The following is a 13633-nucleotide window of genomic DNA, read 5'->3' as shown; positions in this document are numbered from 1 at the left end:
AACGATGTGGGATAGTGATAAAACAATAGGTACATAGGTGGCAAGTTCTGTTAGCCACAAGATCCAGAGTGTCTGCAGGTTCCTTGGCTAGTGGTTGTGTGTTGGACTTGGACCTTCACCACAACAGTTGGTCTTCATATCCTACCCTTAGGATCTTACAACATCGTGTTGGGTATGGATTGGTTAGCCTCCCATCAGATGAGTATTGATTGCTGACGAAAGATGGTATAGTGTGTTGACAACACGAGTGCGCAAGTTGAACTTGTAAGGGTCTAGAGACCAATCTCACTTCGGTTGATCTCAGCTAAAGAGCTGAAATGAAGTGTGCGACATGCATGTCAAATGTTTGCGATCTCTGTCAGAGACCTACAAGAGGTTAAGAGTCAAGAGGTGTCACTTGACGATCACCCACTTCTCTGTGAGTATGCAGATGTGTTTCCGATCAAGATACCGGGTATGCCACTGCAGCACGACATTGACTTTCGCATTGATCTCATAGTAGGAGCGGAGCCTATTTCTCGAGCACCTTAACGCATGACTACTCAAGAGTTGAGAGAGATTCAATTGCAATTAGATAAGTTATTGGCCAAGGGCCATATTAGTCCCAGTGTATCCCCGTGGGGTGCACAGTCATCTTTGTTAAGAAGGATGGATCATTGCAGTTATGCATTAACTACCAACAGTTGAATAAGGTGACAATGAAGAACTGATATCCCTTGCCAAGAATAGATGACTAGTTTGATCAGATGGAGGGAATGAGAGTATTCTCAAAAATTAACCTTAGGTTGGGATACCATCAGCTTTGGATCCATGAAGTTGATATTCATCGGACACCTTTTCATACATGCTATGAGCATTAAGATTTCACGGCTGTACCCTTTGGGTTGACCAACGCACCATCGGCGTTCATGAGTTTGATGAACGGTGTGTTCCGCACTTACCTCAATCCATTTGTCCTTGTGTTCCTAGATGACATATTGATCTACTCAGAGATTGTGGAGGAGCATGACGTTCATTTGTGCCAAGTATTTCAGTTCTTACGTAATCGTCAGTCGTATGGCAACTTGGGCAAGTGCGAGTTCTTCTAGTCAGAGGAGAAGTATTTGGGGCACATCATTACAAGTTATGGTATTGTAGTGGATCCAACTAAAATCCAATCCATCATGGATTGGCCAACACCCACTAGTGTCCCTGAGGTTCGTAGTTTCAAGGGATTGGTGAGCTACTACCATTAATTCGTGAAGTATTTCTCACATGTGGCTCACCCTATCACTTCTCTTCAATGGAAAGGGAAGAAGTATTTCTAGACTGATTTTTGTGAGTCAGTGTTTGAGGCTCTTAAAGAGTGATTGACCAGTGTGCTAATCCTTACAGTACCTAATCTTACAGGTGATTTCATAGTGTGCACCGATGCGTCATTAGATGGTGTGGATGATGCAGGATGGTGGAGTGATTGCATATGAATCTATGAAGCTTAGGGACCATAACCTGAACTACCCCACTCACGATTTGGAGTTAGCGACAATTGTGCATGCGCTTATGCTAGAGACATTTCCTTTTGGGGCACATATTTGAGCTACATAGCAATCATCATAGCTTGCATTATATCTTTACTCAGCCAAACCTAAATGCACGACAACATCCCTAGATGGAATTTTTGTGTGAGTACAATTTTGATGCTCATTACATTGAGTAAAGAGAATGTTGTCGTTGATGCCTTGAGTAGGACAAGGCATGAGATATCAGTTTTGTCGTTGGGAGTGGATTTGCACATCCATATTTAAGAGGCTTTTCCTAGTGACACATGGTATAAGGAAGTTAGAGCGGAGATTGAATCCGCACGTACCCTTCAAGGGCGATTTTCTGGCCATTCTTTAGAGTCCAATGGGCTATTGCGGCACATAGAGCACATTTATGTGTCACTGTCAGGAGATCTTCACTCCATAGTTTTGTCAAAGGCACATTGTACACCGTATTCCACACATCCTAGCGTCAAAAAGATGCATGCGGACCTTAGACAGTTGTACTTTTGGGCAGGGATGAGGCGTGATGTTTAAAGGCAGATTGCATTCAAGAAGAATACAGATTGGAAGCGAGAGGAAGTGGTCGAAGAAGTCATAATAAAGATAATCACATTCTTGCAGCTCATACCTCAAACGGCAATGAAAAGAAAGGAAATTTTGAAAGATTCAGACATAAAAAATTTGAATCAGCTCCTGATTTCAAGAAAAAGAAAAGAGATCTCTTCATGTTCAATGCTTTAGGTGTGATAAATTTATCCATTTTGCAAGAGATTGCAATATAAGACGGTAACCTCATCATGCTGCCTCTGCAAAAGTGGAGAATTCCTTTCCTCTAAAGGAGTATACCAATAATTCTGAAGGCTTTCTCTTTATTTCTGCACTTTCCAGTAATGTTTTCACAAATAGCAATATATAGTAGATTGATACCGGTGCATCTCGTCACATTAACTCGAAACAAAAATTACTAAATCTGATTTGAAGAAAAAGCACTCCCATTTACAAGTAATCATTGGTGATGATGCTAGTTATTCAGTGAAAGGTGTTGGCTCTACTTCCTTCGAACTAGATTCTAGTATTCCTCTTCATTTAAGTGATGTGTTATTTGTTTTGGGTATAAAAAGAAATCTGATTTCTATATCAGCCTTAGAAGATAAAGGATATCATGTGGCTTTTGTTGATGATAAAGTATTAGCATAGAAAAAGAATTCTAATTTTAAATCAGCTAGTGAAATTGGAATAAGTCATGATAGCCTCTACAAACTTTCAGCTCACCCACTTCATGCACTTGCTCATAATACATCAGATTGAAGAATTATGGCACAAGAGATTGCTGTTGACTTGGTGGTCAGTACCTCCTTGGAGATTTGAGACATGGCCTAACTGCCTCTTGAGGGTCCCAGGTCTAACATTTGTTATGACTTATCTTATTTGCTTTCTAGTTCACCATCTAGGAGTAGCTATGGTGAATATTGTTATGATGTGTTAGATCCCCTATTTTGTTAAATTCAAATATTCTATTTAGCCATCGAGACATCAAGCAAATCGGAAATGATTGGTTAAATTGGTTACTCATTTTCATAGATGAAAAAATCGGCAATATTTCACCAAAAACACGATATATCGCACATCAACACCCACAATGATTTAAATGCACCAAAAATTGCCACCAAATATTTGAGAAAAATGCAATGATATTTTCAGAAATAAACCACCTTATCACGAGATATACATGGGAAAATAGTGTTCAATAGTCAATCATAAATATGTAAAAAAATAGAACTCGTGGGCTCATGGCAAAGTTAAGGATTTTGTTTTGGTAAAAGTCACAACAAGATTTGAGTTGACAAAAAACACAGGGCGATGGGCTGTGAAAACAGGATTTGTTGCTTCCACATTAAGCAATTTTATTTAACTTCATCCCTAAAATTTCTTTTTCATAAGCAACTGGAGAGATTGCAATGGATTGGGCTTGCTCCATTTTTTAAAGTGGTATCAGTAACTATTATGGAATATAATGAGGAATTTCAATATTTATTTTTGTTCCATTCTACTTTTAGCCAATATTATATGTTAAAAAGGATTTTATAATGGTGATTGAGTTAATAATAGTTTTATATTTATTATTATATTTGTTTCAGGCAATATATTATTGTATTCAGGTATGTAGAATTAGTGAATTTGTTTTCCACTAATGACAAATAACTATTATTTGTAATTTGAATATTTAGTCTCTATTATCATAGGTATGTAGAATTAGTGAACTCTTTTCCACTAATGAAAAATAACTATTTCTTTTAATTTGAATATTTAGTCTCTATTATCATAGGTATGTAGAATTACTTAATTGTTTTCCACTAATCAAAAATAACTTTTTTTTTGTAATTTGAATATTTAGTCTCAATTATTGTAGCAAAATTTATAAATCACTTGTTTAATCACTTATGTCTTGGTATATGAAATATTAATCTACTATGTTTTAATTACTACAGTATGTACTATGAATTACTATTTAACTCAAAACTTTGATTAATATATGGTAGATATCTCAAACTTATATGTTCTACATATTTAGTGTGTATGTGTGTGATTTTAAGAATATTTTAATAAATTGTATATTTTCAAATATCTAATAAAAGTGCCAAATTTTTTGTCGAGTTTTAGGTGATTCTGAGGTTTTCAAAAATTTTGGGTTAGACAAGATACTGTCAAAAATGAATTTTTATACTATGCTCATTTTGATTTCATGTGAATTAGAAATATTGGTTATTTGTTATGTTCCATGTGAAATTGAAGATATTGGTTAATCGTTATGTTATTACATGAATTAGAAATGGTTAGTTAATATAGTTATTAGTATAGCAACTAAATTGTATTTGAATGATGTGGAAATATGCTTTCACCATGTTTTTTTTCTTGGAGGAGCGCGGCGAAGGGGGGAAGCATTGGCAGAGAGGGAATAGGGTACAAGTACCCACCTGCCACTGAGTTATCAGCTAATTCATTATTACACCTTGGTCAGGGAAAAGCAGACTGGTACAGACTAGATAATGCCATGTGTCAACCATAAGTTGAATAGGTTGTCTAATCTAAAAAGATACATTAAATAAATTCTTGAGAACATTACGGGAAATGAAATTGTTACCTCTAAATTGGAATTTGGATCCTTTGCATTTTTCTTGTGTAGTTAGTTACGAATTATTATAGCAATAATACCCATAATACTCATGTACATTTGTACTTGTTACATGTATGTATGTATGTGCATATTCAAATATAACGTACATGTATGTATACATAAAACTGAAAATACACTATATGTATATCTATGTATATTTGAAGTATGATGAAAACGTATGTATAGGTAACACGTATAGATATACGTAACTAGTGTGAGTATTATTAATCTAATAATAATTTATAGGCAAGGATTTTATTCTGCCTTCTCATCAATTTAGCCTTATGCATGAAGGTCGATCGGTCCCTGATAAAATCCTTTAATATTTCGGAATTATGATTCTTTGTAAATTCTGGCCTTGCATATTTCATAATTTATCAAGAATTCAAGCACATGACTCACCACCTTGCATTCCTCATGCGTGTAACTCTTTCTTGAGCCATACATTCATATCATAGTCAAGCGTCTTGTTATATAATAGAAAATCGCAGATTGCATCATATAAGTTCCTTCATTCTCGACAGTCTACAATAATTGATATTCATACATGTTCCTTTGATTCGGCTAGCATTCATTAGAGGTTAATACCATTCGAACAAATTGTTTTTTTGAAGATCATAGTTGGCAGGAGAAGCAAGTGTGTTCAAATACATCATAGCCTTTTATCAAGTCGATTCATCATAAATTTTTCCATGCTATTTTACATTAAAAATCATTAGCTTTTGTGCGTACATTCTCCTATATCATTTGATCGGACCCCATGCAAGTCAATGCATCTAGTCCAAAGTGGTGAAAGATTGTTGTACCAGTCATGCCAAGAGCCACGGACATATAAGGAACATTGTATTGTATTGTCATGTGATAAATGCTTATGCACTAATTAAGATGAATTCTATGTTTGTCGTACACTACCCAATACAAGGGTATCAAATTGTATATGCCTCTAAGTTTGAGAAGTCTACCTACGGTTGAAAGATGATCAATACTTAGGTTCATGAACTCTGTCTTAAATTGCAATTTCAATCAGACATCTCTTGAAAGCAAGTAATGGTATTGTATATACTATAATGAAAGCTGAATACACACACACACACACACCAAGAATCATCAAGGAAAGCCAAGTATGGCAGAGATGAATGGTGTCTTCAAAGTAAATTAAACTTTATGGATAACATGCAAGAACCAAAGAGATGCATCAGAATCAATATGTCTGTATTACAAACTAAATTTAGAAAGTTAGTCATCTCATGGTGGGAAAGGGGTATGTACCAATCTATCAAGTTGAGCTATGGGTGATCGAGCACATAGTGTCCTTGAAAAATCCTTGGCTAGGGTAGGTTAGTGGCGAATGGTGCTACTATGATCACTAGAGGTCGGGAGAAGTCACCATTGGATGGATTGTTAGGAGAGTTTTGAAGTCACCATTGGATGGATGGTTCACTGAAGACCTCTTTTTGAAGTTGTAGCTTCAAAAAAGAGCTTCAGCTTGGATTTCATTCTTCTGCAAATTCTATGGTCCAATGATTAGTGACTTAGTATATTCTATTCTGCGTCGTCGTGGTTCACCTGTTCGCTGCTAAGTAGTTAGGTGGTGTCATGTGTGTCGCTGACTCGAATTACACATAATCAATATTGATTGCTCTGTCTGGTTCAAAAGCAATAATTTCCTCTGACAACCATTTGAAGTGTTAATGTCATCAATGCTCTTGTATAATGAAGACATCAATTTCTTTTGTAGTAACCAGTTCCCAGCTTACTTGTCTTCATTCAATACGCAGGACTCATGTTCTAAAGGAATTGTTTTGATTTGTAACTGTTGTCTTTATGGTTTGTGGCATTGATTCATATCTCAATGGTTGCCAGTTTGTTCTCTGTCTGGTGTGTTTTCCTTACTCATCAGGTCAATTCATATCATTCAAGTTCATATGCAAAAAAACGTTTTGAAATAAATGTCACAGAGAATTTTCTTTATGTTTTTGTACTTCCAGATATTACCGTGACTGTGCATGAAGCGTCTATATTATTGGGAGTGTGCAGATTATAATATGAATGTATTTTATTATTGGGTCTAATTGTTATTCTATGATAAATAAAGGAGTGCAGATTACTACTGAGTCTGTGATTCTGTTCTAGCATATTATGAACTTTGATCTTATTTAGCGTGTGTGGAAGTTTTGATATATCTATCTATCTCTGATCATATTCAGATCATTGAGCATTAAAAGGTTCATTTACAACAACAGAGATTTTGTAATAGATTTTCGAGATCATAATAAAAGGGTTTGTTTGGTGGGCTGGGTTGTTTCCCTCAGTGAAGGTTTTCCCAGGATTAAAAAAACCCTTTGTGTTATTTTGTTTTGAATTTTTGCATTTCATTTTTGCTCAAATTATTTCTGGTTCCAAATTTAACAATGATCAACCTTCCTTTCGGTGCAAATCCTCTCTCTATTTCATTTTATTTTTCTTCCTCTCTTTTCCTCTTCGTATCTTTACACTTTCCTTTGTTGTTATAGATAGAAAATCAAATGTGCTGAGCTTAAGGTTTTGTCGCAGTGGAGAGCCTTGCTTCAAACCCCTTAATGTGTCTTCTTAATTAAATTGGAGTAATTACTGGGGATGTCCTGAAATCTCCATGGTGTTTCCTGAAAAGTAATATGTCTCAGATTTTTGCAGGAGTAAGGAGGTAAAGGAAAATTCCATGACAAATCCCAGATGCTAAGGTCACAGCCCCAAAATTCTCTGATATTTAACATTAGTAAGTTGGGATAATTTGTTAGATAACATGTCATGTGCTTACCACATGCCTGACGAAAATGTAGTATTTGCCATATGGAATTTACAAGAAGAAAAGGAAGTAAATATTTAAAATGAATTAATAAATTGGTAGGTTTTACTTATTTATATGTTGCCCAAGGAGCATGCTCAAAAGGATGTGTCCTTGCAAGGGTGATACGTCCATCTCTAGGTAGCAATAATTAGTAAGTAATCAAGCCTAATTAGGTCTATAACATAGAAAACTCATAGCAATAAAAGTAAGGTATTATTAGGCATTCCAGATACTTGTTATAACAGTTAAGTCCCTTAGTCTCAAATATTAGCATCTGTTGATTTTTCAGGTTGACTATGAAAAATTGCAAATTAGCAAACAAGTCACAAACATGAACTACACAAGAACTTTCAAATTGTAATACAAATTAAAAGAATCTTAAATCAAAAGAGATTATTTCAGATGTTGCTAACCTGTTCTCAAAATGTTCTTGCTTACTTTTGAAAGAATTGACCAGGATAAGTAATATGCAGAAAAATAATAGATTGCTCAATACTGTATTTGCCGTCATCTGCAATAAATCAATTAAGAAATTTTATCATATCAATTCTCTTATATGAAAGAAAAAGCCTTTTCTCCAAAAGCAAAAAGTTACATACAAAATACTCAGTGAAACAGAAAAATACATGCAAAAGGTAAAGGTGATCTTTCCATGAAACATCCCCTAGTTGTAACTATCCTAAAATGTGGGTACAACTGCTACAGTTTATTATTCTTTCGTTGTCTAATATTACAATTGAATTGAATGATGGAAGATTATACCCATTTTGTCTTGCTATTTTGAATCTCTTATATATATTCCTTTCTTAATTCCTTTTGTATACCAAATATACCTTGTCCTTTCATTCCTTCTCTCTTGAATTCATATTGTGGATAGTCAGCCTCTTCTTAATATGTTCTCTTTGACTAGGTATATGATACCATGCTCAACTATGCAGGGATATGGAGGTTATTTTTAGATTTACATAATGGTATAATGATTGCCGTGTATACTCATCTTGTGTAACCTCATGTAGTAACTTTCCATTAATGTACTTGCCCATATATTTCTTTGTTGCATCGATGATTCACTCACTATGAAAGACTGATTGGTGAATGCCTTTCTAGGTCCATTGTTTGTTATTGGTGATCACTGTTAGTGATCAAGGACACTATTTCAATATGGAGTGTTGAATGTTCTCCCTCTATTGTTGTCGGATGGGATTTTTGATGATGATTCTTTATATTTAATCTGCATATGCTTCATCCTGTACACCTTTTTGGCTGGCTTTGATACACACTGACTTATATTACTATCCATGTGTATTTATCTTCTTTGTTGTAAATTCTGGAGTAGGTGTCAATGCTTCTTTGATGTCTTTTGTGATATATTGTCTTTGATTCAAAATCACCAAATACATGTTTGACTGGTGTGAGTAGATATGATCGTTCCATAATGTTCCTCTATATTTAATTTATATCTGCTATTATCGTTCAGTAAATGTCATTGTTTTCTATTCTCCATGTTCACTGTCGACTTGACTTCAATGAGTTTATTTGAATGCTTAATTAATGGAATTATTTATCTATGATCGAATAATATTGTTACCAAGACTGAATGAATCCCAAACCGCGTAACTTCATCTTGGGCATATGAATTATTTCTGTGTTATATTCGTGTAATTCATATAACCCAATTACATTACATCTTGTTAATGACTCTGTCCATATGTATTACTCCTTCGGTTTCTTCCATATCTTCTTCACAGTAGTTACCAAAGCAGATATCTAACTACGGTCTGTCAAACTATCTTGATGAATCCACTGTCAGTGATTGTATTGGATGCCCTGTGCCTAACATAGTTGCATAGGTATTCACTGATGACGATTCTACTCAAATTATATATTCCTATTTGGATCTCCATTCTCTATGTTCTCTGAATTTTATTTCAAACTGTATTTGAAGTGTGGTTCCCTTCTGATGGTGCTGAAATAGTATAATAAATATGGTAGTCACTTTATTGATAATTAGACTTCTTGATTTAATCATTCCTATTCAAGCGGCATTCCTCCCTCCTCGACTTGAGTTGCTTCAATGGCCAAAAATACACTAGAGCGGATGAGATTATTTGAGCCGGAAATCTTCCTTTTGTCACTTTTTGGATGCTTTGACTCATTTCCTCTCCTATGTAGTTCGCTATTCTTTGTCCTCTGATGCCCGAATACTATCATACTTCCTTATCCAGTTATCCCCCCCTTCCTTCCTACCATCGATTATCACATAATATATACAAAGGTCAATTGGTAACGTATTTTTGGAAAAGGCGTGCCCATCTATACAATTTGGTTTATTAATTAACATTTTCTCCTTAATCGTTGTTCTTAGTTTATATAATGTTGTTGAGTTTATTATTTAACTATTGATATATTTATTATATATCTCAATATTTCACATATATGCGTTAATATCATATTTTATACAATTATTATTATTTTCATATTGTCAATATATCAATTGATATAATATATGATTATATCAATTAGATATCTTGTTGAAATAGCATATATGATAATAAATTATGTGATAATATTTATTTATTGTTGTTTAATATTACTTTATTAAATTTAGTCTTTGACAATTATTTTTTATACTATTATTATATTAATTAGTGTTTTGAAATGATAAATTATATTATCATTTATTCATTCATTCATTATTATTATTTCATTATAAACTATTATTCTATTAAAGGAAAGTAGGGGACATGACATTCCAAGACAACAAACAAAAAATTGCTGCACAAATTCATAACACAAACAATTGCTTCTATGAGTCCCCCAACAAACACTAAAAACTTTCTAGTATTTAAACGAGTTTCCTATCAGAAAAAAGCTTTTAACCCTCATAAAAATTAGCAGACAAATATCTAGTTTGTATATAGAAAATTGGTAATAAATGAAGAAGTGTTAACAAAAATCTTAGAATCCTAGAGGAAACACTCATGAGGGAAAAGGGGATGGCTCCTTTTCTAGGCATGGTATCATCCATTTCAGCCCCAGCTAATCCAAAATACAAAATTATTCTACTATGATCAGAGATGTCTTGCACTTTATCTTTGAGAGGCCACTACGCTCCGTGATAGCGCAATCTAGTCACTACTTCCACACCGGCACTCATGTAAGCTCATTACTGCCTTCTTCACACCATTATCTCCTTTGCGTGGTGTGAAAAGACCTTCTAGCTCCACTAGATCTACCAGACATTCTAAATATGTCAAATCCCATACCGGCTATTTGCACCAGTGACACTCCTCTGCGAGTGGCCAAAGATAGAGCAAAGCCTCTACACATCGGCAAGCATATCATTTCGTGACTGATTTCTTTTCACCTAGAAAGGACTCCTAGACTCTCTCTTGGCCTTCTCTCTGTCTCTTTGTTTACTTTTCTTCTTGTTTGTATTTATTTTCGGACTCCTTTGTGTGCTCTTGCCACTGTCAGCCTCGTTGTAATCTTCCAGTCCCATAGACCTTTTCATAGTCTTTTGTTGGACATTAATATCATTATCTTATCTTATCTTAACTACTAAGTTGATCATCACCTAAAGCCACCACAAATCTTTTATGGGTCTAGAAGTGTTGGATCATTGTCATCAACGTCAAAGTAGGTAGTTATTATTGTCATTGATGTCAAAGTAGGTAGTTATTATTGTCATTGATATCAAAGTAGATTTTTGGATTATTATCATTGATGTCAAAGGAAACTATTTGATTAATTGTCATTAAAGTCAAGATTGAAAACAATATTCCAGAAGGACATTGCTATTAAGAATTGAGAGAACAAAGGCCACTAATTGTCATCAAAGAAAGAATTTAATCATGGCAAACTACTGTAAGAAAATGAAGGTGATGATGAAATGAAATGAATTAGTTTGATAATGCTGGCCAATCCATGTCTAGCACCCAAGGAAGGCAATAATTTTTATTAACAAAAGAAATTTTTTATGTATTTTAAGGGCCAACCCTCCTTACAGAACTGTCCCTCTCAAGAATTACATATAAATAAACTAATTGTAATTCAAGTGTAAACAACCTCTTTGGAAGAATCGCCTCACTTGGGAGAAGAGGTATTTGATGGGGTATAAAAGAGGGTAAGTTTTTGGGGTAAGGTGTAATGTGTAAACAATTAACGAAATATCTTTCAATTTTAAACCAGAATTATATTCTCTATCAACACATTTATATCAAAGCTTTCAAGAAGATTTATAGCATAATTTCGGTGGTGACCTTCATCAGATATGGACTAGACCTATGAAAAGATTTGAAGAAGACCTAAGAGAAGATTATAGTAGACCTAAGAGCACATTTTAATAGGTTTACAAAAGATTTTATGAACCAAGTTTTCATTCTTTGAAGAAGCAATATAAGGAAGACAAAAGTTTTTTTGTGTTAGATATTGGTGCCTTTCTATAAAAAAGATTAGTCTCTCACTGGATTTGTGCTTAGTACCGAGGATTGCTGTCTCCTATAGAGTGGTACCAACAAAAACAGATTTAGAGAAGACCTAAGAGCAGAATTAGAAAAGACCTAAGAGCAGAATTGTAATGAATTTATGGAAGCTTTAATGAAGTATACTCCCTTGCTTTGAAGAAGCAATATCAAGAAGTGATATTTTCTTGATATTGCTATCAGGATTTAATTTTGTAGTTTATTTAGTCAAACTCACTAACCTATGTTTCATGAGTAGTGATTCACATGAATCCATCTCTCATGAGAATAAATGAAACACTTAGCACTCATTGGATCTAGGTGATGCTCACAGAGGTGAAGCACCAGGAGTTCCTGGGAGGTCACCCATCCTAGTACTACTCCAGCTTGAGCGTACTTAACTATGGAGCTTCCTCTCTGGTTAAACCCACTATGCCTGCAACCCCATTTGACTCATGAAACATGGGTCAATGAGTTTGATTCAAAAAAACTACACAATTAAATCTTGATAGCAATATCACAATTTGACTTGCCATGGAAAATATCTCCTACTTATCAATATCAAGAAGACAAAAGTTAAGTTGTGTTAGAGGTTGGTGCCTCTCTAAAGAAGAGATTGGTGTCTCTTGCTGGTTTAGTACATAGTCAAACAAGGATTGGTGTCTCTAGTGGGTTGGTGCCTATAAAGATAATGAAGATTGATCTCTTCGGTAGGTTCCTACCCACAAAGTTTGTAACTATATATAACTATTATATAAGCAATATTTCACTATGGTCTTCTCTCAAAAGGGTTTCCACCAGTGAAACATGAGGGCATGCACCCAACCCAAAACCTTGGAGGACCAGGTTTTGGGACATCCTTGGGATAGGTACTCCCGGGTCTTAGGACATCCTTGGGATAGGTACTCTGTGTACTTGAGTACCCGCGCCATTGCTGGAGCTTCGTCATACCGCAACACCCCTGTCACCACACTGTGTGGGTGCTATAAAATTCGAGTGATGTGGAACAGTAACGGGGTACTTCTAGAAGTCCCTCAACCACACCTAGGGTGTGATGGCATGTAGACAGTCGCAGGCAGAAAAAAGTCATTTTTTTAAAGTTATTTTATTTTTTATTTTTCTTTAATTGGTTCCTAAGAAACCTTAAAATGATGTAGGTCTCATATAGGGCTGTCTTAGCCTTCATAATGCCCATATACTTCATTTGGTATTCATATTTTTGCAATAGTTGAGAGGAAGGAGAGAAAAAGAGTTTGAAAGAGTGATTGGAGAGTGATTTTGCAAGTGATTACAAGATCAAGACGAGCAAGAAGATCAAGATTCATCAAGCACAAGGTAGGGTTTTTATAGATTTTTGTGTTTAATTTTCAGTTTTTCAATTTTTTTCTAAAACTAAATATTGAAAGACTTGTTTGAGTTTCAGATTCTTGTTGAAAGTAATTTATTTTTGTAATTTGTTCTTTGAATGCATTGATGTTTTTTTTTTTTAAATCTACATGTTTGAATTTTGAAATTCTAAATGCATTGTTATATTATTATTTTTTGTTATTAAGTTAGGCTGAAACATAGTTCAATTTCTAAACTAGGCTGAAACTTCAAACTAGTTATTTCATAATTTATTTTAGTTTTTTTACAGTCTATAGGT

The 13633-nt window shown here is 34.6% G+C and overlaps 1 protein-coding gene across 3 annotated transcripts in view; it reads right to left on the bottom strand.

Moving 5' to 3' along the window:
- The window catches only part of LOC149571178 (protein ARV 2-like), a 150848-nt gene that overhangs the window by 58068 nt on the left and 79147 nt on the right, over nt 1–13633 (bottom strand). For all 3 annotated transcript variants that reach the window (XM_089812745.1, XM_089812746.1, XM_089812747.1), the window contains one exon: nt 7939–8036. In XM_089812745.1, the coding sequence (XP_089668871.1) occupies nt 7939–8036 (98 nt within the window). The remainder of the gene's footprint in view (nt 1–7938; nt 8037–13633) is intronic.

This window comes from Cupressus sempervirens, chromosome 2 (genome assembly GCF_028749045.1).
Source record: "Cupressus sempervirens isolate cs-2001-9-10 chromosome 2, ASM2874904v1, whole genome shotgun sequence".
Lineage (NCBI taxonomy): Eukaryota > Viridiplantae > Streptophyta > Pinopsida > Cupressales > Cupressaceae > Cupressus > Cupressus sempervirens.
This window is presented reverse-complemented; position numbering and strand designations above follow the sequence as displayed.